The 20,432-nt window shown below is 37.6% G+C and overlaps 1 protein-coding gene across 10 annotated transcripts in view; it reads right to left on the bottom strand.

Moving 5' to 3' along the window:
- Nucleotides 1-20,432, bottom strand: part of VPS8 (VPS8 subunit of CORVET complex) — a 238,741-nt gene that overhangs the window by 182,356 nt on the left and 35,953 nt on the right. For 8 of the 10 annotated variants that reach the window (XM_036443983.2, XM_036443984.2, XM_045583756.1 and 5 more), the window contains 7 exons: nucleotides 17,155-17,279; nucleotides 13,345-13,431; nucleotides 9,257-9,324; nucleotides 7,836-7,989; nucleotides 7,671-7,730; nucleotides 6,331-6,438; nucleotides 2,510-2,590 (listed from right to left, as the gene is read on the bottom strand). In XM_036443983.2, coding sequence (XP_036299876.1) covers nucleotides 2,510-2,590; nucleotides 6,331-6,438; nucleotides 7,671-7,730; nucleotides 7,836-7,989; nucleotides 9,257-9,324; nucleotides 13,345-13,431; nucleotides 17,155-17,279 — 683 coding nt within the window. Of the gene's footprint in view, nucleotides 1-2,509; nucleotides 2,591-6,330; nucleotides 6,439-7,670; nucleotides 7,731-7,835; nucleotides 7,990-9,165; nucleotides 9,325-13,344; nucleotides 13,450-17,154; nucleotides 17,280-20,432 lie in introns of those variants that run through there. The other 2 variants (XM_036443993.2, XM_036443994.2) reach the window with 2 other exon arrangements.

The raw sequence follows: 20,432 nt of genomic DNA, 5'->3' as shown, positions 1-20,432 counted from the left end.
CAAAACAAAAGTGAGGCCCATCCCGCACCATCACTCAGGACAAAAAGAAAACGTGGCCACTCAGTGAAATGACACTGAGAACCTTATCCATCTAATAACTTCATGGGACAACACAACCACAGCAAGAACTACTTAGTAAACAGCCCAGAGAATCGGAACACCACACAGTATTGAGTTTGACAGTGCTGAAATGACACTGGTATTCTGAAAGAAGGCTAACAAAATCTTTAACAGACATTTGTTACAGGATATATTGGCTTTCATACATTTTTTTCAAAGGTACACTGGCACAAACGGCTTAAGCAAAGTGACAAACTTTGTATTTCAGTTTTTACATCAATGAAACAAAAGGGCAAATTAAATCTCATATACCTAATTGGTCAAAGGATGATTGTTGAAATATATTTGTAATACATAGTTCAAAATAGAAGCTATTTAAAATATATATTTCCTTCAAAACCTCCCTAAAATTAGGAGAGTTTTTGCTGTATTTTTTTTACATCTTCTATAGCTAATAAAATAATTTTTAAAATAATAACAAAATAATAATGTTAAAAATCTTCTGAAAGATGCCATTTTGATAAATTTCTTGGGTTATGTATGAGATTTATTTTCAAAATATATTTTTTAAAATTTTAATCTTTCCCAAGAAATAAAGTTTTTAAATCTGCTTAATTAGAATTTTAAATTAGAGGGAATAAAATAATTCCCCTATATATTATCTCTCTGGCACTCATATTAATTTATATATATGATATATCCCATGTCATCAAAGCTTATTTGCATACCATATTAGTGACAACCAAATTGAAAATGGATCAATTTTCTTTTGACATATGCTGAAGATATGCTCTATCACTGTATAGTAGCTACTATAAGGGAAAGGTTTGTTTTTCTGTGTGTGTTTGTTTTCAACCCCCCAAACAGAGTTTGATACTCAAATCTTTTACAAAGAGCTCCTATAAGGTGCTCTTTTGATCACTTTACTTTGACAAACAGTATCATTTAGAAAAAAAAGATACATTTTTATTAGCCTTATTGAATATCAGTTGGTAATAGTTTTTAAATGCTTTTAAAGATCACCTGATTAAAACAGAGAAGAGAGAATGACAAGAGAAAAAAAGTTTACAGTTTAGCAATTATTCCTGAGGTTAGAATCTCATAATTATGAGTGTTGACATTGTTGTAAACAAATTTTTTTAAAAGTAATTTACAGAGCAATGCAGTTAGTGGTCACATCATGGATAAGCCACAGAACAAATAAAAATACTCGCTGTGGTATTGTTAGGAGCATGGCTACTTGTGGTTGGAAAAATTTCCCAAGGGAAGAATCATATGCTGATTTTAAAAGTGCTGTATCTCAAACATCTTAAACAGAAGTGATGATGAACTCTAAAAAACTGTGTCCAATGATTTAACAGGGTTTTAATGTTGACAATGTCACTGATATATTATATGCATGAGAAGAGGTTGAACAAGATTATTTTGTGAAATGTTTATAAGAAACAGCATTATTTCTAAATTAATTATCTATGTGTGAGATTAAATAATCTTCATAATCTTTATAGTTAAATTTATAAACCAAACTTACAAGTCTTATATAATAAATATTTTTTTATCTATAATCCTAAAATGTTCCATCTTAACAACTTGGGATAAAACTTTTTTTAGCCTTTTATTGGCAAAATGAGGCACTGTGTTATATTTAGGGTTGCCTATGTTCATTTATCTACAGAATGTTTCACCAGATACCAGATAGTGATAGAAATCCAGAAATATTATAACTGCATTATTACAGAATTAACACACTATTTAAAAAATGTAAAAATTGACACAAAAAGCAATATTCTCTTTTTTACACCAAAAGTCACTTCGGACTGAGATGTGTAATAAAGACCTCTGCAAACTTTTTAGCCACAAGAAAAGAATAGCTTAGATAAGCTCCTGAACCAATTAGGACAACCTCAGAAGGATAAAAATATGTTGACAGCCGAAACCGGTTTGGCTCAATGGATAGAGCGTCCACTTGGGGACTGAAAGGTCCCAGGTTCGATTACGGTCAAGGGCATGTACCTTGGTTGCGGGCATATCCCCAGTAGGGGGTGTGCAAGAGGCAGCTGATCAATGATTCATTGATGTTTCTAACTCTCTCTCTTCCTTCCTCACTGTACAAAATCAATAAAATATATTTAAAAATATATATATGTTGACAAAGAAAGTCTGGCAATAATCCTGAAGAAATCCATCTAAATTCTTCTAAACTCTCCTTTAAACTAATTGGGACTAAAGAAAATTTTTGTTCAGCAAGCCATAGGCTGAAAGACACGAAGAATAATGTGGCATCATATCAAACACAGACTTTATTCAATATAAGCCAGACTTCACTTCTGTCCATATTTCATATAATCCTAAAGGCACGGTTCATGGCAGTAATCCTGAAAGCTTTAACACACCATGGTCTCAAAACAATTACATGCAATAAATGGGGATAGTTAATTTGAATACTCACAGTAAAGTTGATGAGGTCATAGTAGAGGTGAAGATGCTTTTGCTTAGTTACATGGATTGCTCCCGATTCATCTCTCTTAACCTGATGATGAAATAAAAACAACCAAAACCTCAGCTATTGTCTGAGGGATATTTTTAGATACTTCATTACACTCCACCCAAAAATTATTTCCATTCAGAGTATAGATAAGTAAAAAATATTGATAACTAAAGAAACTATCACACAAATGACAGAAATGATCACACCATGATTTGTACCAAAATCCAAGGCATATCTGGTCAGCAGTTCAGCTGCCAGTATTAGCAAATTCTGTAATGTAATATCCACTCTGTCATAATTCAGGACAATTTAACTTCACTACACCAATGACTGTATTTAGCTAGAGTTAAGACATAAAATAGGATGGTGACATGGTGTGAAAAAGTCAAACAAAAGTTCATTAAAAGAAAAAAGCTGCTGCAGTGACAAAACTAGACTTTTCTGATATATAATACTATTATAGCACAAACAACCCAAAGTTTCCCCAAAGAATCCCAGTGTCAATCTTTTATTTATATACTAGAGGCCTGGTGCACAAAAAATTCATGCACTCCTCGGGGTGGTCCCTCAACTTAGTTTGCGCCCTCTCGCAGTCCGGGAGCTCTCAGGAGATGCTCGATCTGACAGCCCCTCTATGGAAGGCCACTGGGTTGGCTCATCAGGGGACGGCACCAGCCAGTGAGTGGCTGATCCTGCTCCCCGCATCATCCCTCCATCACCATCCCACCATTTCCTCCCTCTGCCCGCTGGCAGGTGTGGCTGGCCTGGCACTGCCCCCACCAACTGTCATTCCACTGTTCGGTCAATTTGCATATTATACTTTTATTATATAGGATGTGTATAAACATACTCTATAACCTCCAGTCATCCTTATAATGTGCATTCTCCACTTCTGCTCCAAACAACTCTGGTAAAGGAAGTCCCTTTTTATAGGGAAGTGACTTAGTGAAGATGGGAGGAATGAAGGGCCCACACTAAGTGGTCTGAGTTGTTTGTAAGGTATCTGGTGAGGTCAACACCACAGTGATGGGACTAGAAGGCAAAGGGGAATTGGCACTTCAAGGGAAAGGAAGACATCTAGAACGCTACTATGGGGACTGCGCAAGAAAACTCAGACTGAACTGAATGCCATGAACTTCAGGCAGGTCAGCTGTACATGGTGCTCCATCTCTCTTCTTCAGTGTCCTGCCCCCTTGGAGCAGAATAAGTCCCGCTACAACAGCTGTGTGACCAAGGGCAAACCATTAATTTTTTCTCAGTTTCTTCATTTGTAAATATAAAATAAGATGGCATCAAATTGTTCCATATCTTGCATACGTTGAAAGTATTTCAGCTCTGCTGGTGTGGCTCAGTAGTTGAGCATCAACCTATGAACCAGGAGGTCACAGTTTGATTCCCATTTAGGGTACATGCCTGGGTTGTGAGCTCGATCCCCAGTAGGCAGGAGGCAGACAATCAATGATTCTCATCATTGATGTTTCTATGTCTCTCCCCCTCTCTTCCTCTCTGAAATCAATAAAAATATTTTTAAAGTGTTTCATAATTGAAAAGATCAATGCCAACATTAATTGCTCCCTATGCTGTGGTGACCCCCAACCATAAAATTATTTTCATTGCTGCTTCATAACTGTAATTTTGCTACTGTTGTGACTTGTAATGTAAATATCTGTGTTTTCCAATGGTCTTAAGCTCTACAGTAACAGTTGCGACCCACAGGTTGCTAGAAGGGTCACGGCATTAAAAAGGTTGAGAACCACAGCTTATGGGAACCTCCTCTTTTGTTGCCTTTTCTTCTTCCTTTCCCTTGTGAGAATATCCACTAAGGTTATGTGTGCTCTAGCTTTTTATTTTCACTGTTTCAACTACCTTCTCTATCCTGCAATTCTCACTTGTACCCCAGACCTGCTCTGTCATCTGCCCAAAGGATATTCTCCAAAACAACTTCCATCTTCATTACCAACTCAGCATACTCAAACCTTCCCTAATCTTAACTCTTTAAATAGTTCATGCTTTTAAAATATATACTCAAAAATGAAATGTTTCATTCATGCCCTTCAGTCCTAGAACCAATAATATCAGAAGTTTTGTCTTTCCTTCAAAATATCATCCCTACTTCTCACTACAACTGACCATCCTTGTCTGAAGACCTCACAGAAGCCAAACTTCCATTTCCCTCCTACAATCTTTTCTCTTTTTCTATTTCCATTCTGATCTTCCTAAAATATCACTTTAATCACAACTTTATGATTTTAGTTACCTAAGAACCCATGATGTCTCCCCATTACCAATCTAGGTCAAGTATACACAATCCAGATCAGGAGTTAACACAATCCAGATCAGGAGTTAGCAAACTTTTCTATAAAAGGCCACACAATAAATATTTTGGGTTCTGCAGATCATGTGATCTGTGTCACAATTACTCAACTCTGCCACTACAATGCAAAAGCAGCCACAAATAGTACATAACTAAATGGGCATGGCTGTGTTCTAATAAAACTTTACTTACAAAAACAAGGAGCCAGCCAGATTTACCCCACAGGCCAAAGTTTGCCAACCCCTAATCTAGATCCATGCCATATACTCAACTTTATTTTCCACAATAGGTTTCTCCTTGTTATTAATTCTATAAACATTTACTAAACATCTATATACAAGCACTGTCCTAGTGGCTGAAATATAGCTATAGAGTTGGTCTTTAGATTTATGGAGCTTTCAGTTGAGTGAGGAAGAAAAATACTAGACAAGTTATTTTATAAATACTGAATGTTATAAAAGAAGAAAGTTTTATGGGTGTAGATAACAAGAAGCACTAAGTTCAGGAGGTCAGGGGAGGCAGTTAATCAGGAGCTGGATAAAGGGGAAGAGAACACAGTTTTTGCAGTAGAGGTGACAGCATATGGTAATACACTGCAGCCAGAGACTGGGTAGGAGGCTACTCCAGAAGCTAGGCTGAAAATTTTAGTGGTTTAGGCTAGGGAAGCAGCAATGGGAGAGACACAGAGAGTAAAATCAGGAGATTTTAGATATAGAGTCTACAGGATGTTATGATGGAGCAGAAAAGAAGTGAGACTAAAAAGCAATTAATAGGTTTCCAGCTGGAGAAACTAGGAGACAGTAGTACACTTGCTTAATTAAGCTAGGAAACCCAAGAAGAGATTACATTCTTAGTTCTATAACTTCAGTTCATCTTATTATGCATATCCACCCCACACCCTATAGTATTTGCAATATATCCTTCATAAAGTCTTCTCCATCCTCTCTAGTTCATACAAATCTCTTCATACTCTAAATATATCAACTTTTAATTCTCACCACATAGTTGAATCCTTAAACCATTCTCCATAGTAGTAATGAGCATACTGATGTGGCTTTTCAAATAATAGTTTAAACTATGTGGAAGAAGAATTTATACTTCCCTCAATTGCTTCTTGCGTCCATCACAGTGCAGAGAACACAGCAGATATTCAATAATACTTGCTGTCTAACAAATTCACTATATGTATATAGGTAAGCCATTATTACAGACATATGTACATTCATATTTACACATACACCATTAATTATTGTTAGTCAAATAATTACACCATAAAATGGTCCAGAGTAGGTGATCAGTAGTTTTCCATGTTACCCATTAAAGCCTTAAATAAAAATTAAGTATGTCACTCTGTCTCCAAAGAATTATGATAGCGTATTTCTTTGACACAATATTAAATTATTGATGAATCAGAAAAAAATATTTCAATAAGGACTTTATAATAGATCTAGCAAATATGGGGACTTACCAAAAGGAAATGCACAACATCTCCTCTGCAGAAAGCAAGCATGGGATTTACAGAATTATGCGCTGCCACAAAGTGCCAGGCCAGCAATGGGACACTGGAAGGATCCATCTAAATGAAGAGAAGGTCAAAAAAAATTGCCACAGTTAACAGGCAAAAAGACAAAGAGAAAACTGATTTAAAATACCATCTGGCTAGTGTTCCTTAATAAAATTTCTACCAATTACTCATTAAAATGCCAATAAAATAGGAACTGACTGTATTCTACATCTTGATAGAGGTTTAAGTTACAAAGTATATACAAAGTTCAGCAAATGTACACTCCAAATCTGTGCATTTTATTTTATGTAAATTTTATAAGAAAGGAAAAACTTAGATAACTATGGCTAATCATATGCATGCTGATCTTTAGATTAAGGGAAAAAATGCTGATTTCTTTAATTTACTTAGAAATAAATAAATAAATAAATAATTTGATGAAGAGATGAAGAGATGGATAGATATATGGTAAACACAGTACATTAAAATGTGAATTATAGAATTTAGATGGTAGATATACAGATGTCTAATGTAAGGTTTTTTTCAACTTCTGTTTGAAAATGTTCATAATAAAACATTGGAACAAATACCAATAAAAACATCCAAAAAGTATGCAAACAAAACACCATGATAAACCTCATTTAGTCAATAAAACTAACCTAAGAAATACTAGTGGCAATCTAAACCAGCTTTGCCAGGCTTCTGCTAAGGCCCAAAGACACACAGAGTACCAAGGAAACAGAAGTGTGATCTTCCTCAGCATAAGGGCTGCTTTCTGAACTAGTCTTAGTTCTGTAGCATCATTCTCCACCCCATCTCATCAATACCTCTCCACACACACACACATACACACACACACACACACTGAAAGACCACAACTCTCTGAAAACAATCAAGCAGGAAAGAAAGGGAAATCAGGTGTGCATAACATACCAGAGGCAGAAGCCAAGGAAATAATATGTAGTAGCAATATATGTTAGGTATTTTTTCTACCAGTTCGGTATCTAAGCAGCAGCAAAGAAAACTTAAAGCAATAAAGGTAGAGAAGTTCAGATCTCATGATCCTCAGAACACTGCTGAAGTCAACAGCTTATGCTGCTTTGGTCACATCAACTCCAGACAACAATCTTTGGAGCACACTTTCATCTACCTAGTTTTATGACAATCTCACAGAATTTGCCATTTAAAATCCCATCTATTGTATCTAGTTTCATAACAATCTCACAGAATTCGCCACTTAAAATTCATTTCCCCCAACCTTCTGACATGGTCTTTTTATTAAAAAGATGGAGAGTCTTACTCACTCGTCCATAGGGAAAAGTCATCCACACTTTCAAGGATGGTTTCAATCCAATGACCAGTATCTTCAGAAGAAAAAAATATCATTTAATATTTATCCTGTCATTTTCAAATTTTTTGGCTTTTAAAGCCTCTAAAAGTTCTGAGTTTCATCTTCTAAATACACCCACCTTGGTTAAGGAAGCCATGGCCAGTAAGGAAAACTGGGTGATGGGATGATCTTTCAAGTCAGGCTTAGAATGGAGAGGCTCAATACAACACACTTCACCCTTGGAACCACTGAACAGGCATCTGGACTCGCAGGTTCTCACTCCCATCACTCTCCTGAAAATGTAACCAAAAAATTCAGAACCAAGTTAGCAATGACCCAAGGCACTATCATCTCTAGCTTAGACTATGACAATAGCCTCCAAACTCTTTCTCTGGCCCCTGGCAATGCAAACTCCACAAGACATCAGCGTGATCTTTTTAAAATATAGGCCAGATTTATTACTCTTCTAGAAAACACTCCAATGGCTTGCCACTGTACATAAAATAAAATCCAAACTTCTTTACATGTATTAAGGCTATACATGATTTGGCTCCAGCCTTCACCCTCTCCCATTACTGTTGTTCCTGAGAAAGTCACGCTCCAGCCACACCTAACTGATTGCTTCAGCATGCCAAGTCTGTGCCTGCCCATCAGAGTCTTTGTGCCTGAATGTCCCTCTGCCTGAAACGTTTCTTTCAGACCTTTACATCTGTTGACCACATTATCATTCAGATCTTTACTCAAATGTCACCTTCTGAGAGAAGCCTTCCTGAATTATCCTCAAGTACACTCCAGCTCACTGACCTTATTTTCTTCAGAGCACTCATAACTACAGAAATTATTTCATTTGTGTGCTGGCTTATTGTCTGTATCCCTCCTCCTACCCCAACAAGAACTTAAGTTCTATTAGAGTAGTAACCTTAGCTGGTTCACAGCTACAACTTTGGTGCCTAGAACAATGGTTACACATACATATGCTCAATAAAAATTAGCTGAACAAATAAATAGTATTTTTTAAACAATTACTTTGGGCTCAGCATTGTTAGAAGGTATAAGAAATACAAGAAACAAACAAACAAACAAACAAAAGTCCTTACTTTAAAGAACTGAGGGAAACATAATACACATTGTATTTTATATTCTATTTTTCTAACCTCAGCTTTATATCTTCCATGTTATCTAAATAGTCTTTGCTCTTATTTAAAGTACATTTGGGGCAATTCTAAGACAATAAAAACCTTCCTATACCTGACTACTATAGTTTTATAATCAGCTCGGCCTGGGAACTAAACAAAAATTAGTGAAATACTCCAGAATAATGGTTCTCCGAACCTGGGGAATAGTTTAGAATCCCAACTGAAACCTACTAAGACAGAAATTGAGGGGTGGAAAGCAAGCCTGGAACTCCATATGTTCCATAAGCCTCCCCAGGTCATTGTAATACAGAACCATAACCTATTTTCAATTACATGGGTTTTCCAGACTTCTTCAAGTTCAATGTGAAATCATTAACCAGTGCTAGTCTTTTCATTTGTCAACAAATGTCCATTAGTCTCTTACTTAAATGTCAATTCAAAAACAGAGCCGCCGCTGTCGTTGCAAATTGCAAGAGTTGGATCATCTGTAAACTGAACAGAGAAAAAAATTATTTTCTTGTAACTAGTCAAATGTTAAAAAGGGAGAAAAATCATAATTTTTAAAAAATCTAAAACTAACAATGGCAATACTTAGTACTGAAATCACCTTAACTAAACTTAGCTTATCACTCTAAACACACAAACTTACCTGTGGTTTTAAAAATACAAAACCACCTTTCCTTAGGATAAAAGAAAAATACAAACTATTCATAAAAGCCCTAAAGTTTTTTACTTGGGTTCTTACATTAACTTTTTCTAACTTGATATTAAACTGAATAGAATACTTCGAATACATCTGCAGTTGCCTTGTTTTCAAGAATAAAGACACAATAAAAGATATTTGGTATCTTTGAAGAATAACTTGTCTGAATATGTTACCTAAATTACTGAGGAGTTAATCCATTAAATATAAAATAGTTTAACTTTTACATAACCACTAGAGGCCTGGTGCACAGATTCATGCACAGGTGGGGTCCCTAAGCCTGGCCTGTGCTCTCTCGAAATCTGGGACCCTTCGAAGGACTTGGGACTGCCAGGTCCCAAATGGGCAGTCGGACATCCCTCTCACAATCCAAGACTGCTTCCCAACTGCTTGCCTGCCTGCCTTCCTGATTGCCCCTAACTGCTTCTGCCTGCCAGCCTGATCACCCCCTAGCCACTCCCATGCCAGCCTGATTGATGTCTAACTGCTCCCCTGCCAGCCTGTTTGCCCCCAACTTCCCTCCTCTGCCAACCTGGTCACCCCTAACTGCCCTCTCCTGCAGGGTTGATCGCCTCCAACTGCCCTCCGTTGCAGGCCTTGTCCCTCTCAACTACCCTCCCTTGCAGGCCTGGTGCCTCCCAACTACCCTCCCCAGCTGGCCATCGTGTAGTGGCCATCTTGTGTCCACATGGGGGCAGCTAGCTTTGACCACATGGAGGCAGCTATTGTGTGATAGAGTGATGGTCAATCTGCAATGGTTACTCTTTTATTAAATAGGGTAGAGGCCTGGTGCACGGGTGGGGGCTAGCTGGTTTGCCCTGAAGGGTGTCCCGGATCGGGTGGGGGTTCCCTTGGGGTGTGGGGTGGCCTGGGTGAGGGGCCTGTGGTGGTTTGCAGGCCAGCCACATCCCCTGGTGACCCAAGTGGAGGCCCTGGTATATGGAATTTATTTACCTTCTACAATTGAAACTTTGTAGCCTAGAGCGGAGCCAAGCCCCCTGTTCACTCCGTGGCTGCCTGCTGTCATTTCTGTTGGGATTGTTTACCTTCTATAATTGAAACTTTGTAGCCTTGAGTGGAGGGTTAGGCCAACAAGGGCAGGCCTAAAAGCTTGGTTTCCTATGTTGCCTGGGAAACCCAAGCCTCCTTCCTGTTCTCTGTAGCTATAGCCATCTTGGTTGAGTTTATTTGCATACTCGCTCTGACTGGTTGGTGGGCATGGCTGGGGGCGTGGCTTGTTGGTACAGCAGAGTGAGGGTTAATTTGCATATTACTTTTTTATTAGGTAGGATTCCTAAATGTGCTATTCCTAAATGTGCTGCCTCCTTGCTCTTCTTCAACTAACAGTACCTCAGTTACTATAATATTACTTACTCTTAAAAACTCATAGTAATAAATAATGTTCACAGTGACAGACTGTGACAGGCTTATGTGGTATGGTAAATATAGATGTTGTATAATATAAAACTGAAAATTTAACTTGTACCATATACAGTTACTGGTCTCCCTAACCCAATGGTTGGTGAGCCATCCTAAATGCATGCCTACATGCTCTTAGTCAGGAATGGTTGAGGTACAGGAGGCCACTATAAAATTATTCCTCATCGACCTCACAAACAGACATAGTAAAGAAGTCCTGCACTTATGCTCTCAGCCTAGCTGAGCAGTTGCCAAAGGGGAGGCATACACCCCAGAGTGTAAGAAAAATAACAGTACTGTATTTTTATTTATTAACTAGAGGCCTGCTGCAAGAAATTCGTGCATGAAGTGGGATGTATCTCTCAGACCAGCCTGCACCCTCTCCAATCTAGGACCCCTTGAAGGATGTCCAACCACCCATTTAGGCCTAATCCCACTGGGTGGTTGGATAATCCCTCTCACAATCCAGGACTGTTGGCTCCCAACTGTCCTCCCCTGCACGCCTACTATCCCCCAACTGTCCTCCCCTGCAGGCTTGCTATCCCCCAACTGCCCTCCTCTGCTGGCCCGGTTATCCCTAACTGCCCTCCCTGCTGGCCTGATTGCCCAAAACTGCCCTACCCTGTAGGCCTGATTCCCACCCCCCCCCCCACCAACTGCCATCCCCTGAAGGTCTGATCCCCACCAACTGCCCTCCCCTAGAGGCCTGACTCCCCTCCAACTGCTCTTCTCTGCTGGCCTAGTCCCCCTAACTTCCTACAACTGTCCTTCCCTACAGGCCATCTTGTGTCCACATGGGGGCAGCCATCTTTGACCACATGGGGAAGGCCATCTTGTGTCTTGGGGTGATGGTCAATTTGCATATTATTCTTCAATTAGATAGAATTTTCTACTTCTTGCGTATGTATTTTACAATGTATTTAAGTGCTAGTACAGTATGCTTATATAATTATAATATATATAAACAAATACAAATATGCAAGCCCAAACTGATACTGATGAGATGTAGAGTTAACTTTGGAGAACAATCAGTAAGAATATTGAAGTGCAAGTGGCTACTGTCAATCTAAAACTTCTGAAGTATCTAATCATATATATCTTTCCACCCCTTTCTCCAATGTCACATGTCTGCATGCAGCACCACCTTGACCACCATTCCCAAGCAACAAGATAGCTACAACTATTATGCTTTTAACCTTGGCTGCATTCTACTCTTTTCTCTTTGCCTTTATAACTTCATTCCTAATGTTTCTCCTAAAAGGTATGTTTTTTCTGCAAATGGATTGGCCTTTCATAAACATCACTAACTAATTATTCCTTTAACCAAACATTTATTGAGCAGCTACTATGTAAAACACAAAATAAATGAGAAACAGATTCTGGTTTCAAATATCTTAATCTATTAAAGGAGATTAAAACATAAACACAAACAACTATATTAGCAGTTGGGACATATCATATGAAAAAAGGTCAAAATAAAGTGCCATGATGTTCAGAAAGAAAAGAAATTCTCTCTACTTTTACTTGTCTTGGCTGTTTTCATTGTTGCTAAATGCTTCAATGCTGCTTTCTCACAGAAGACTTTTATGTAGCTAACCTAAATCCAGACACATAAACTCCAGATGCTTGCAGACTGTAAAAAAGCATATGTATGGCTAAGAGAGGTCTGCACAGCTAAGCAACCAAATGTGTACCTGATTAAAATCTAGAAAATCTAATTTTAGACTCCCCTAGTTATAGCCCTCTACCTTTTATGCTTCTGAACATGGGCTTGACAACATACAAAAACCAAGGTCTACATTGTATTTACAAATAAAATCTGCGTCCTAAGTTGGTTTATTTTTTTCAGACCAGTAAGGAGAAAGCCAAGATGCAAATCTTAATGTTTTTCATTTAGAGGCCTGAAAGAAAATAAACCAACAGATTCATTTCTAAACATAATGCAAACCTTGGTTCTTTCGCAGTTGGTGCCTTGAATGTCAGGTAACTCCCAACGAAGTGTGACTAGGCACACTATCTCAGCAATAAAGCCTTAGTGGTCTAAACAAAAGGTAAAAAAAAAAAAAAAAAAAAAAAAAAAAAAGCCTTTTAAAATCATCACATGAGTTTCATTAAGGTACCACCTGTCTTTGCTGCCAACCTCTTATCTAGGAGCACATCAATGTACTCTTTTCTGGCTACATCTATTAGACATCAGTTCAACTTGCAGCTTAATGGTAGCACGCCAGCTCACCTCTGGTTTTTCACTTGGGAAAACATCTTGTTGGGCTAGTCAAACAAAAGACAGTTTCTTTTCAGGAATTCTTTTTTTTTTATAAAGAAATGTACTTAAAAACAGACACAACGGCATCATAATAAAAAGTATCAGGAAAAGAAAACAAAGATATTACCTTAATGTGCAATATTGCTGTTCCTGGAGGATGAGCATCTGTTATTGATCTTAGAAGCTTTCCACTGGCCAAATCCCACATAGTAATCTAAAAGACAACTGAATGCTTTAAAAAACAAATTTATTGCTCTTTTTTGGACTTAAGTATCCTGCCTTCTTGCTGAAATAATCTATTCTTAGTCTATAAACATTGCAGGCAAAGAACCATAAAGTTAAAATACAACTAAAGGTTGCAGACGCATTAAAGCACGGGGCCTTCATTCCATCTTCATCCACCCCTCATCCCGCCCAGTCTACTTCTCCCTTTAGATTTTAAATTTTGTTTTCTACTGACAAGCCAAAGAAATTTCTTGTATGAATCCATTTTTTTTAGGACTGATAAAAATTACAGGAAAGTCTTACTACCAAACTAGCCAGTGATGTATAAGTCACAAGATGAGAAATACCCTATATTATTATCAGTTTCAGAAGAGGAAAGAAGTAACAAAATAGTTATCCAAGAGCACAGTAGTAAGTATACACAACACAGAATATACTGTATTTTAAAAGTAGCATCAATCATCTACACTACTGCAAGGAAATAAATGTTATATAACACAACGGTTTGTTTATAAAAGCTATTTACTTATTCAGACACATGATTTAGGGTATTAAAAAACCACAGGCTTAAAAGGTTGGGGATTCAAGATGGCAGTGTAGGAAGATCCTAAACTCATGGGTCTTCCTATGGCCACACATGGAATAATTCCCTCTGAAAGAGACCTAAAAACTGCTTAACAGTCCTCCAGAACAAAGGTAAAAGAGCCACATGGAGATGGGTAGGAGAGACAGAGATGCAGTCTTACCGTACACCCACCCCCAGCACGGCAACCCACTATCCAGAGGGATCTCAAAGATACAGAGCTTCTCCCGGGGAGTGAGAATTCATGCCCCACTTCAGGCACTCCTACTCTTGGGCCTGCACCAGAGAGATGAGCCCCAACAACTGGCTTTGAAAACAAAAGGGCTTGTGCCCAGGAAACACAAAGAGCTTTAGGGAACTGAGATTGTGCCCCTAATGGGCTTGCATGCAGACGCCCTTGCTCAGGAACCCAGCACAAAATTGGAAGTTTGAAAAAACCTAAACTATCAGTAAAGGAGATTCATTTGCTAATCTTACAGTGTCTGCTGAGGGACAAGGGCCTGATGGTGCTCTCTCTGGGGATGGAGGCACTGCGGGGCACCATTTTTTCTCCCCTTCTACCTAGCCAACACCAGTGCTGATGGATGCCATTAGCACATTTTCCTTCTACACTGCTATTGCCAGCAGATGTGAGCAGTCACAGTAGATTCCTTTGTTGTCCCACTGAGTTGGAGAGCATGTCCCATCCCTACACTCCCTTGCTCTCTCACTAAAACTGGCAGGAGTGTCCCAGCCCGGGGCACTCTCACAGCCCCACCAAAGCCAGCTGGCACACCCCAGCACTGTCCAGGGGCCTCACCAAAGCTGGCAAGTTTGCTCCAGCCCTGTGCTCTCCCTTTGCCTTGCCAAAGTCAGTGAGAGTATGCCAGTCACACAGGGGCAGGCTTCAGCTTTGCCACACATCTAGAGGCCATAGAGGAGCTCTCAGGGAATATAGGCTAAGATATATCATCTTTACACACTCTCTCACTACAGCCTGCTGGTACCTTCCAGAAAGGAGCTTAGAGACTTGTCTGGAACCCAAATTTTTGCAACTGTTTCCCAGGGGACACCTGCAGATCGCCTAAACTGGAGGCCAGCAGGTTTTACAATTGCAGTTCCAGAGGACTGTATATATTTGTATATGCTAAAAGCTGCTGCAGAAGGATGTGGTTTTCAGTCAGCCTGAAACTGGGTGCTGAATGAGATCCCTCCCTTTGTGACACTGGCAGAGCATGGCAAATCCTCAAAACTGGGACCTATAAAAAATAAATCAGGCTGCTTAGATAATCACAACAGCTCAAGAAACAACCAAAAGTTAGGGCCACACTGAAAATAAGGTTCATCTCTCCTACACAAGGTCACTCTTCAAGAGTGGGAGAGATCAACTGAAGGACTTGTATGCATGCAAATAAGCCTAATGAATGGACACAGACACCAGGGGGGTGAGGGTATGAGAGGAGGGTAGGGGATGAGGGAGCACTGAGGGGATTAAAAAAAAAAAATAAGAGTGGGAGAGGCAGCTGCTTTCCCAAATACAGAGAAACAAACACAGAGAGTCAAACAAAATAAGGAAACAAATAAATATGTTTTTAAAAAACACACACAAGATAAAACTTCAGAAAAATATAAATGAAAATAAGTAATTAACCTAATAAAGAGTTCAAAGTAATAGTAATAATGAAGCTCAACAAACTTGGCTGGAGAATAAAGGAACACAGTGGGAATGTCAACAAAGACAGAAACTATAAGAAAGTGGCAAAAAGAAATAAAGAAAAAAAGAAAGTGGCAAATAGAAGTCACAGAGTTGAAGAATACAATAGCTGAAATGAAAAAAAAAAATTGGATAAAGTAGAAGAAAGGATCAATGATCTGAAAGACAGAGCAGTGGAACTCACCCAAACAAAGTAGCAAAAAAGAAAAAATAATTTTAAAAATTAAGCTTAAGAAACCTAGGGGTTAACATCAAATAAAATAACATTCACATTATAGGAGACCCAGAAGAAGAAGAAAGACAGAAAGAGGCAGAAAACGTATTTAAAGTCATAATGGTTGCAGCCCTAGCCAGTTTTCTCAGTGGTTAGAACATCAGCCCATGGACTGAAGGGTCCCGGGTTCCATTCCGGTTAAAGGCAGGTATGTTGCAGACTCAATCCCAAGCCCGAGGCAGGGTATGTGTGGGAGGCCACCAAGTGATGTGTCTCTCTCACACTGATGTTTCTCTCTGTCTCTCCCTCTGTTTCCACTCTCTCTAAAAATCAATGGAAAAATACCCTTAGGTAAGGATTAACAAAAAACAACAAAGTAGATAATTTATTTTTTTAAAATAAAAAAAAAATAAAAAAAGACATAATTGCTGCAAACTTCCCTAACTTAGAGAAGAAAACAAACATCCAGATCCAGGAAACTCAGATAGTTCCAACTAGGAGAAACACAATGATATCTACATCAAGACACATTATAATTAAAATGTCAAAAGGTAAAGATAAAGAGAGAATTTTTTAAAGCAGCAAGAGAAAACAACTTGGTACAAGCAAGGGAACAACCCCCTCCCCAAAGATTATCAGCATTTTTTTTTTCAGCAGAAAATTCACAGTCCGAAGAGAGTGGTATGATAAATTCAAAGTGCTGAAAGAAAAACTCTTCAAGAGTACTCTACTCGGCAAGGTTATCATTCAGAAGTATATGAGAGATAAAGAGTTTCAAGATAAGCAAAAGCTAAAATAGTACATCACCACTAAACAGGCCTTACAAGGAATGTTAAGGGGACTTCTTTAAACTGACAAGAAAAGATACTAATTAGTAGCAAGAAAACATATGAAAATAAAAATCTCACTGGTAAAGGTAAATATATAGGAAAGGTAGTAGGTTAAAGCTAATATGAAAGTTAAAAGACAAATGTAGTAAAAAGAACTAAAACTACAATAGTTAAGGGATACACAAAATTAAAAGTTGCAAAATGTGACATGGAAAATAAAATATGTGGGAGGGAAAGTAAAAATGTAAAGTTTTAGAATGCATTCAAATTTAACTTGCAGCCTAAGTACCCATCAGCAGATGCGTGTATTAAAAAACTGTGGTACAGCCCTAACTGGTTTTTAAAAATTGATTTCAACATTGTCTTACAGATAAAATAAAGTTCATATTTACCTGTCCTTTAGCAAAGCCACAGAGAAGTCTTGAGCAGTCGTTGTTAATACTGAGGGCAGAGATGGCTCCATACTGACCCCCAACACTAGTGCTACCCAGACAGAGTCGCAAGGCTTGATTCTGATCTAAAGAAAGCAATTTGTAAAATAAAGTGAAAGAAATGGAAGGAGTAAATAAATACATATTTATTATAAGCTTGCTTTTAAAAACTTGGGAGGTACCAAGAATCAACTGATGAAATCATTTTTAATACATGCCTTAAGCATCTATTAAAGGTTGGGCACTGAATTAGACACTAAAAAATGCAGGGGAAGATGGGGACACACAATATCCACACAGAAGCATAATACATAACTTGCTAACGGTAAGTGAAAAACTCCATTAAGAAAACTATCTCCACAAACAACCCATCTTTCATCGCCTTCATTCCAGAACTGTATTTCTTTCTATTTTCAAGATGAAAAGTTACAAGGAATACTACCTTTTTAAGTAGTTTTAAAAACTGAAAAATCAAATTTTATTAATTTAGAATTTGACTTCATTTCTATTATCCATGAAGAAAAGGTTTACTAAGCAAATTAACAGAACAAATAAAATTATAGTGTTTAACTACCCTGTTTCTCCGAAAATAAGACAGCGTCTTATATTAATTTTTTTCTCCCAAAGTTGCGCTAGGTCTTATTTTCAGGGGATGTCTTATCTTTCCATGAGCTAGGTCTTATTTTCGGAGGATGTATTATTTTCGGGGAAACACGGTACTTAACAGAATTATTTAAAGCATCAACATTTGATATGCTAAAAGCAAATAATTAAAATCTCTTCTAGATTAAGCTATTTAAGGGCAAGGATTTTGCCTTAAACACCTCTCAAATATTTATTAAATGTTATTATCTAATAATTAAAAAGAAATTTCTCTAGGGCATCTACTAGGAAATGCTTATTTTGTATAACATTCATTACTGTACCTACTTAAAATCCACAAAGTAAAAATTTTAAATATAATAAGGCAAGCCTACAAAGTTAGAGGGAAAAATAAATAAGCCCACCACACTCGCACAATCTGGAATTCTCTCAGCTCCCCCCACAATTGTTTGTGTCACCCCTCACTGTATTAAAACAATGCAAAAGGCCCAAAAGGGAGTCACTTTTGCTAAGCCCCCTATCACCAAACTAAGACTTAATACTTAATTAGTTTCGGTGTCTCCCAGGAATGGAATTTTAAACTAGTTGATCAGGAATTGCCTGGTCAGTACTAGTTAGGTAATCTGTCCGACAGACCCATCATAAAGGAAGGTGACCTTGCCACAACCAATCTGCTTTTTAACCTGCTAGTATTAACTTCCTTGTTCCATTCCCTTCTGCCTATAAAGGCCTTTCATTTTGTATAGCTTCTGGGAGTTCCTTTCTATCTGCTAGATCAGCGATATTCAATATTTTTAATGGCATGGCATGCATAAACTAATTACCAAAATTCTGTAGCACACCAAAAAGTGTATTTTTTTGCCGATCTGACAAAACAAAATAGGTATCTTTTTGATTCATTCACACAGGACGGCTATTGTTTGTATAAGCTGTTGTTATTTTTTTACTTGACAATCTAAGGGAAAAGAGGTCAGTGCCCTAACTAAATAGACAGCTATTGCATGTTTAAAAATCCTTACATTACACAGGTTGAAAACTGCTGTGTTAGATAATGTTACCTGATTCATAAATCACTGAGTTAAGCCAATAAGATTTTTAAAATTTACTTAGCCAAATTTTTTAACATTAACTGCTTTTTGGAGGTAAATATGTTTTCCACCATGAGACTGAAACTTCTGTGTAAGGCAAAAGTTGTAAGTAAATAAACACTCCCAGAATACTAGCATGGTGCCTTCCTTACACTAAGAGGCAGTTATCTGAACAGCTTCCACATTTGCCAATCTTCCTTTTGTAAGGGTAAATCTAATTATCAGAAAGAGCCCCAAAAGCATTCTCAGGACTAGGAAATATTGGGTAAGACTTTTTGCCCATCCAAAGTAAATACTGTAAGAATATTTTTCTATGTTCATAAACTGGCTCATATAGTAATTTCCACCTTCCCAAGGAATTCTGACTCAATTGATAGCTATATGGTATCTGCCACACAAAAAGTACTTCTTGTTTACTGAAATCATTTTAGATTTTAACTTTCTATGATGACTATTCAAAAAGGACTAAAATTCATAAATATATAGGGGCTGATGTGTTTAAAAAGCCATTGTCCTTATTCATATTTAGCATTATTACAATTACAGATTTTTTCCTTATTTATATACATTTTCTTCCCTTACCTAGTTTAGTTCAAATTAAGAATTCCTTACTCTACAATAAAATGATGTAATATTTTATTTTGCTTAACTGAAACTGTCTATAAAAAATGATGTTTCCCACTATCCTTATCAGGGTTGCCTTAAACAGTTAGCACATTATCCAGACACCTTATTTTGCAAACTGTCACAATACAATCGTTGGGCAACAGTGTTCTATACATTCCACTATTTCGGGTCATGCGTGTAGGCAATGGATGAACTGACAGTTAAGAGGACAAAGACAGAAACTCCATTCCAGTCTCACAATCCCCCTCCTCCCCTCCCCGCCCCCATGTGTCTGGGCTCCTGCCTTCCAAGCACAGAGTCCTGTCTGAATAGAATTTTGCTGGGATCCTTTGTAATCACTGCTTTGAGATCCAAACTTTATTTCGTTTGGAGCCACCAAACTTAGAGACACAACTACTGCTTTCTTATTAACACAGTTCGTACTTTAAATTAGACTATTTAAGTATTATAGCTCAGGAAAAGGAGAGTTAAAGTGTATGATAAAATATTAAATAAAGGTACCATTAAGAAAGAGGAAACAGAGAAGAAAAGAGGAAAGGAAAAAGACAGTATGTGATTTGAGGTTAAAAACCCAAACATGACTCTGCTTTCCTCACTATGGATCCCCTGTACTGAAAACTAGCTAAGGCAAGAAACCAAATTATCAACCTTGGTCATTCCTGAAAGATGTATTAATTTACATCCAACAGGACTGTGTTAACAAAAATACTCATAACTTTTTTCTCGATTTTTACAATGTATTCATTATAATACATAATTAATTATAACACATTGGTGTCCCTTTATAAGGTCACATGGCTATGAAATGATGCACAGTATATAAAATATAACCTATTTTAACTCCAAAAGATTTTTATCAATTCTTATTACTGGCTTTATACACTCTATTTTTACTGTACCATATTAACAAACTATTATAGA

Source organism: Pipistrellus kuhlii, unplaced genomic scaffold (assembly GCF_014108245.1).
Source record: "Pipistrellus kuhlii isolate mPipKuh1 unplaced genomic scaffold, mPipKuh1.p scaffold_m20_p_2, whole genome shotgun sequence".
Lineage (NCBI taxonomy): Eukaryota > Metazoa > Chordata > Mammalia > Chiroptera > Vespertilionidae > Pipistrellus > Pipistrellus kuhlii.
The sequence above is the reverse complement of the archived record's forward strand: the minus strand, read 5'-3'. Positions and strand labels throughout refer to the sequence as shown.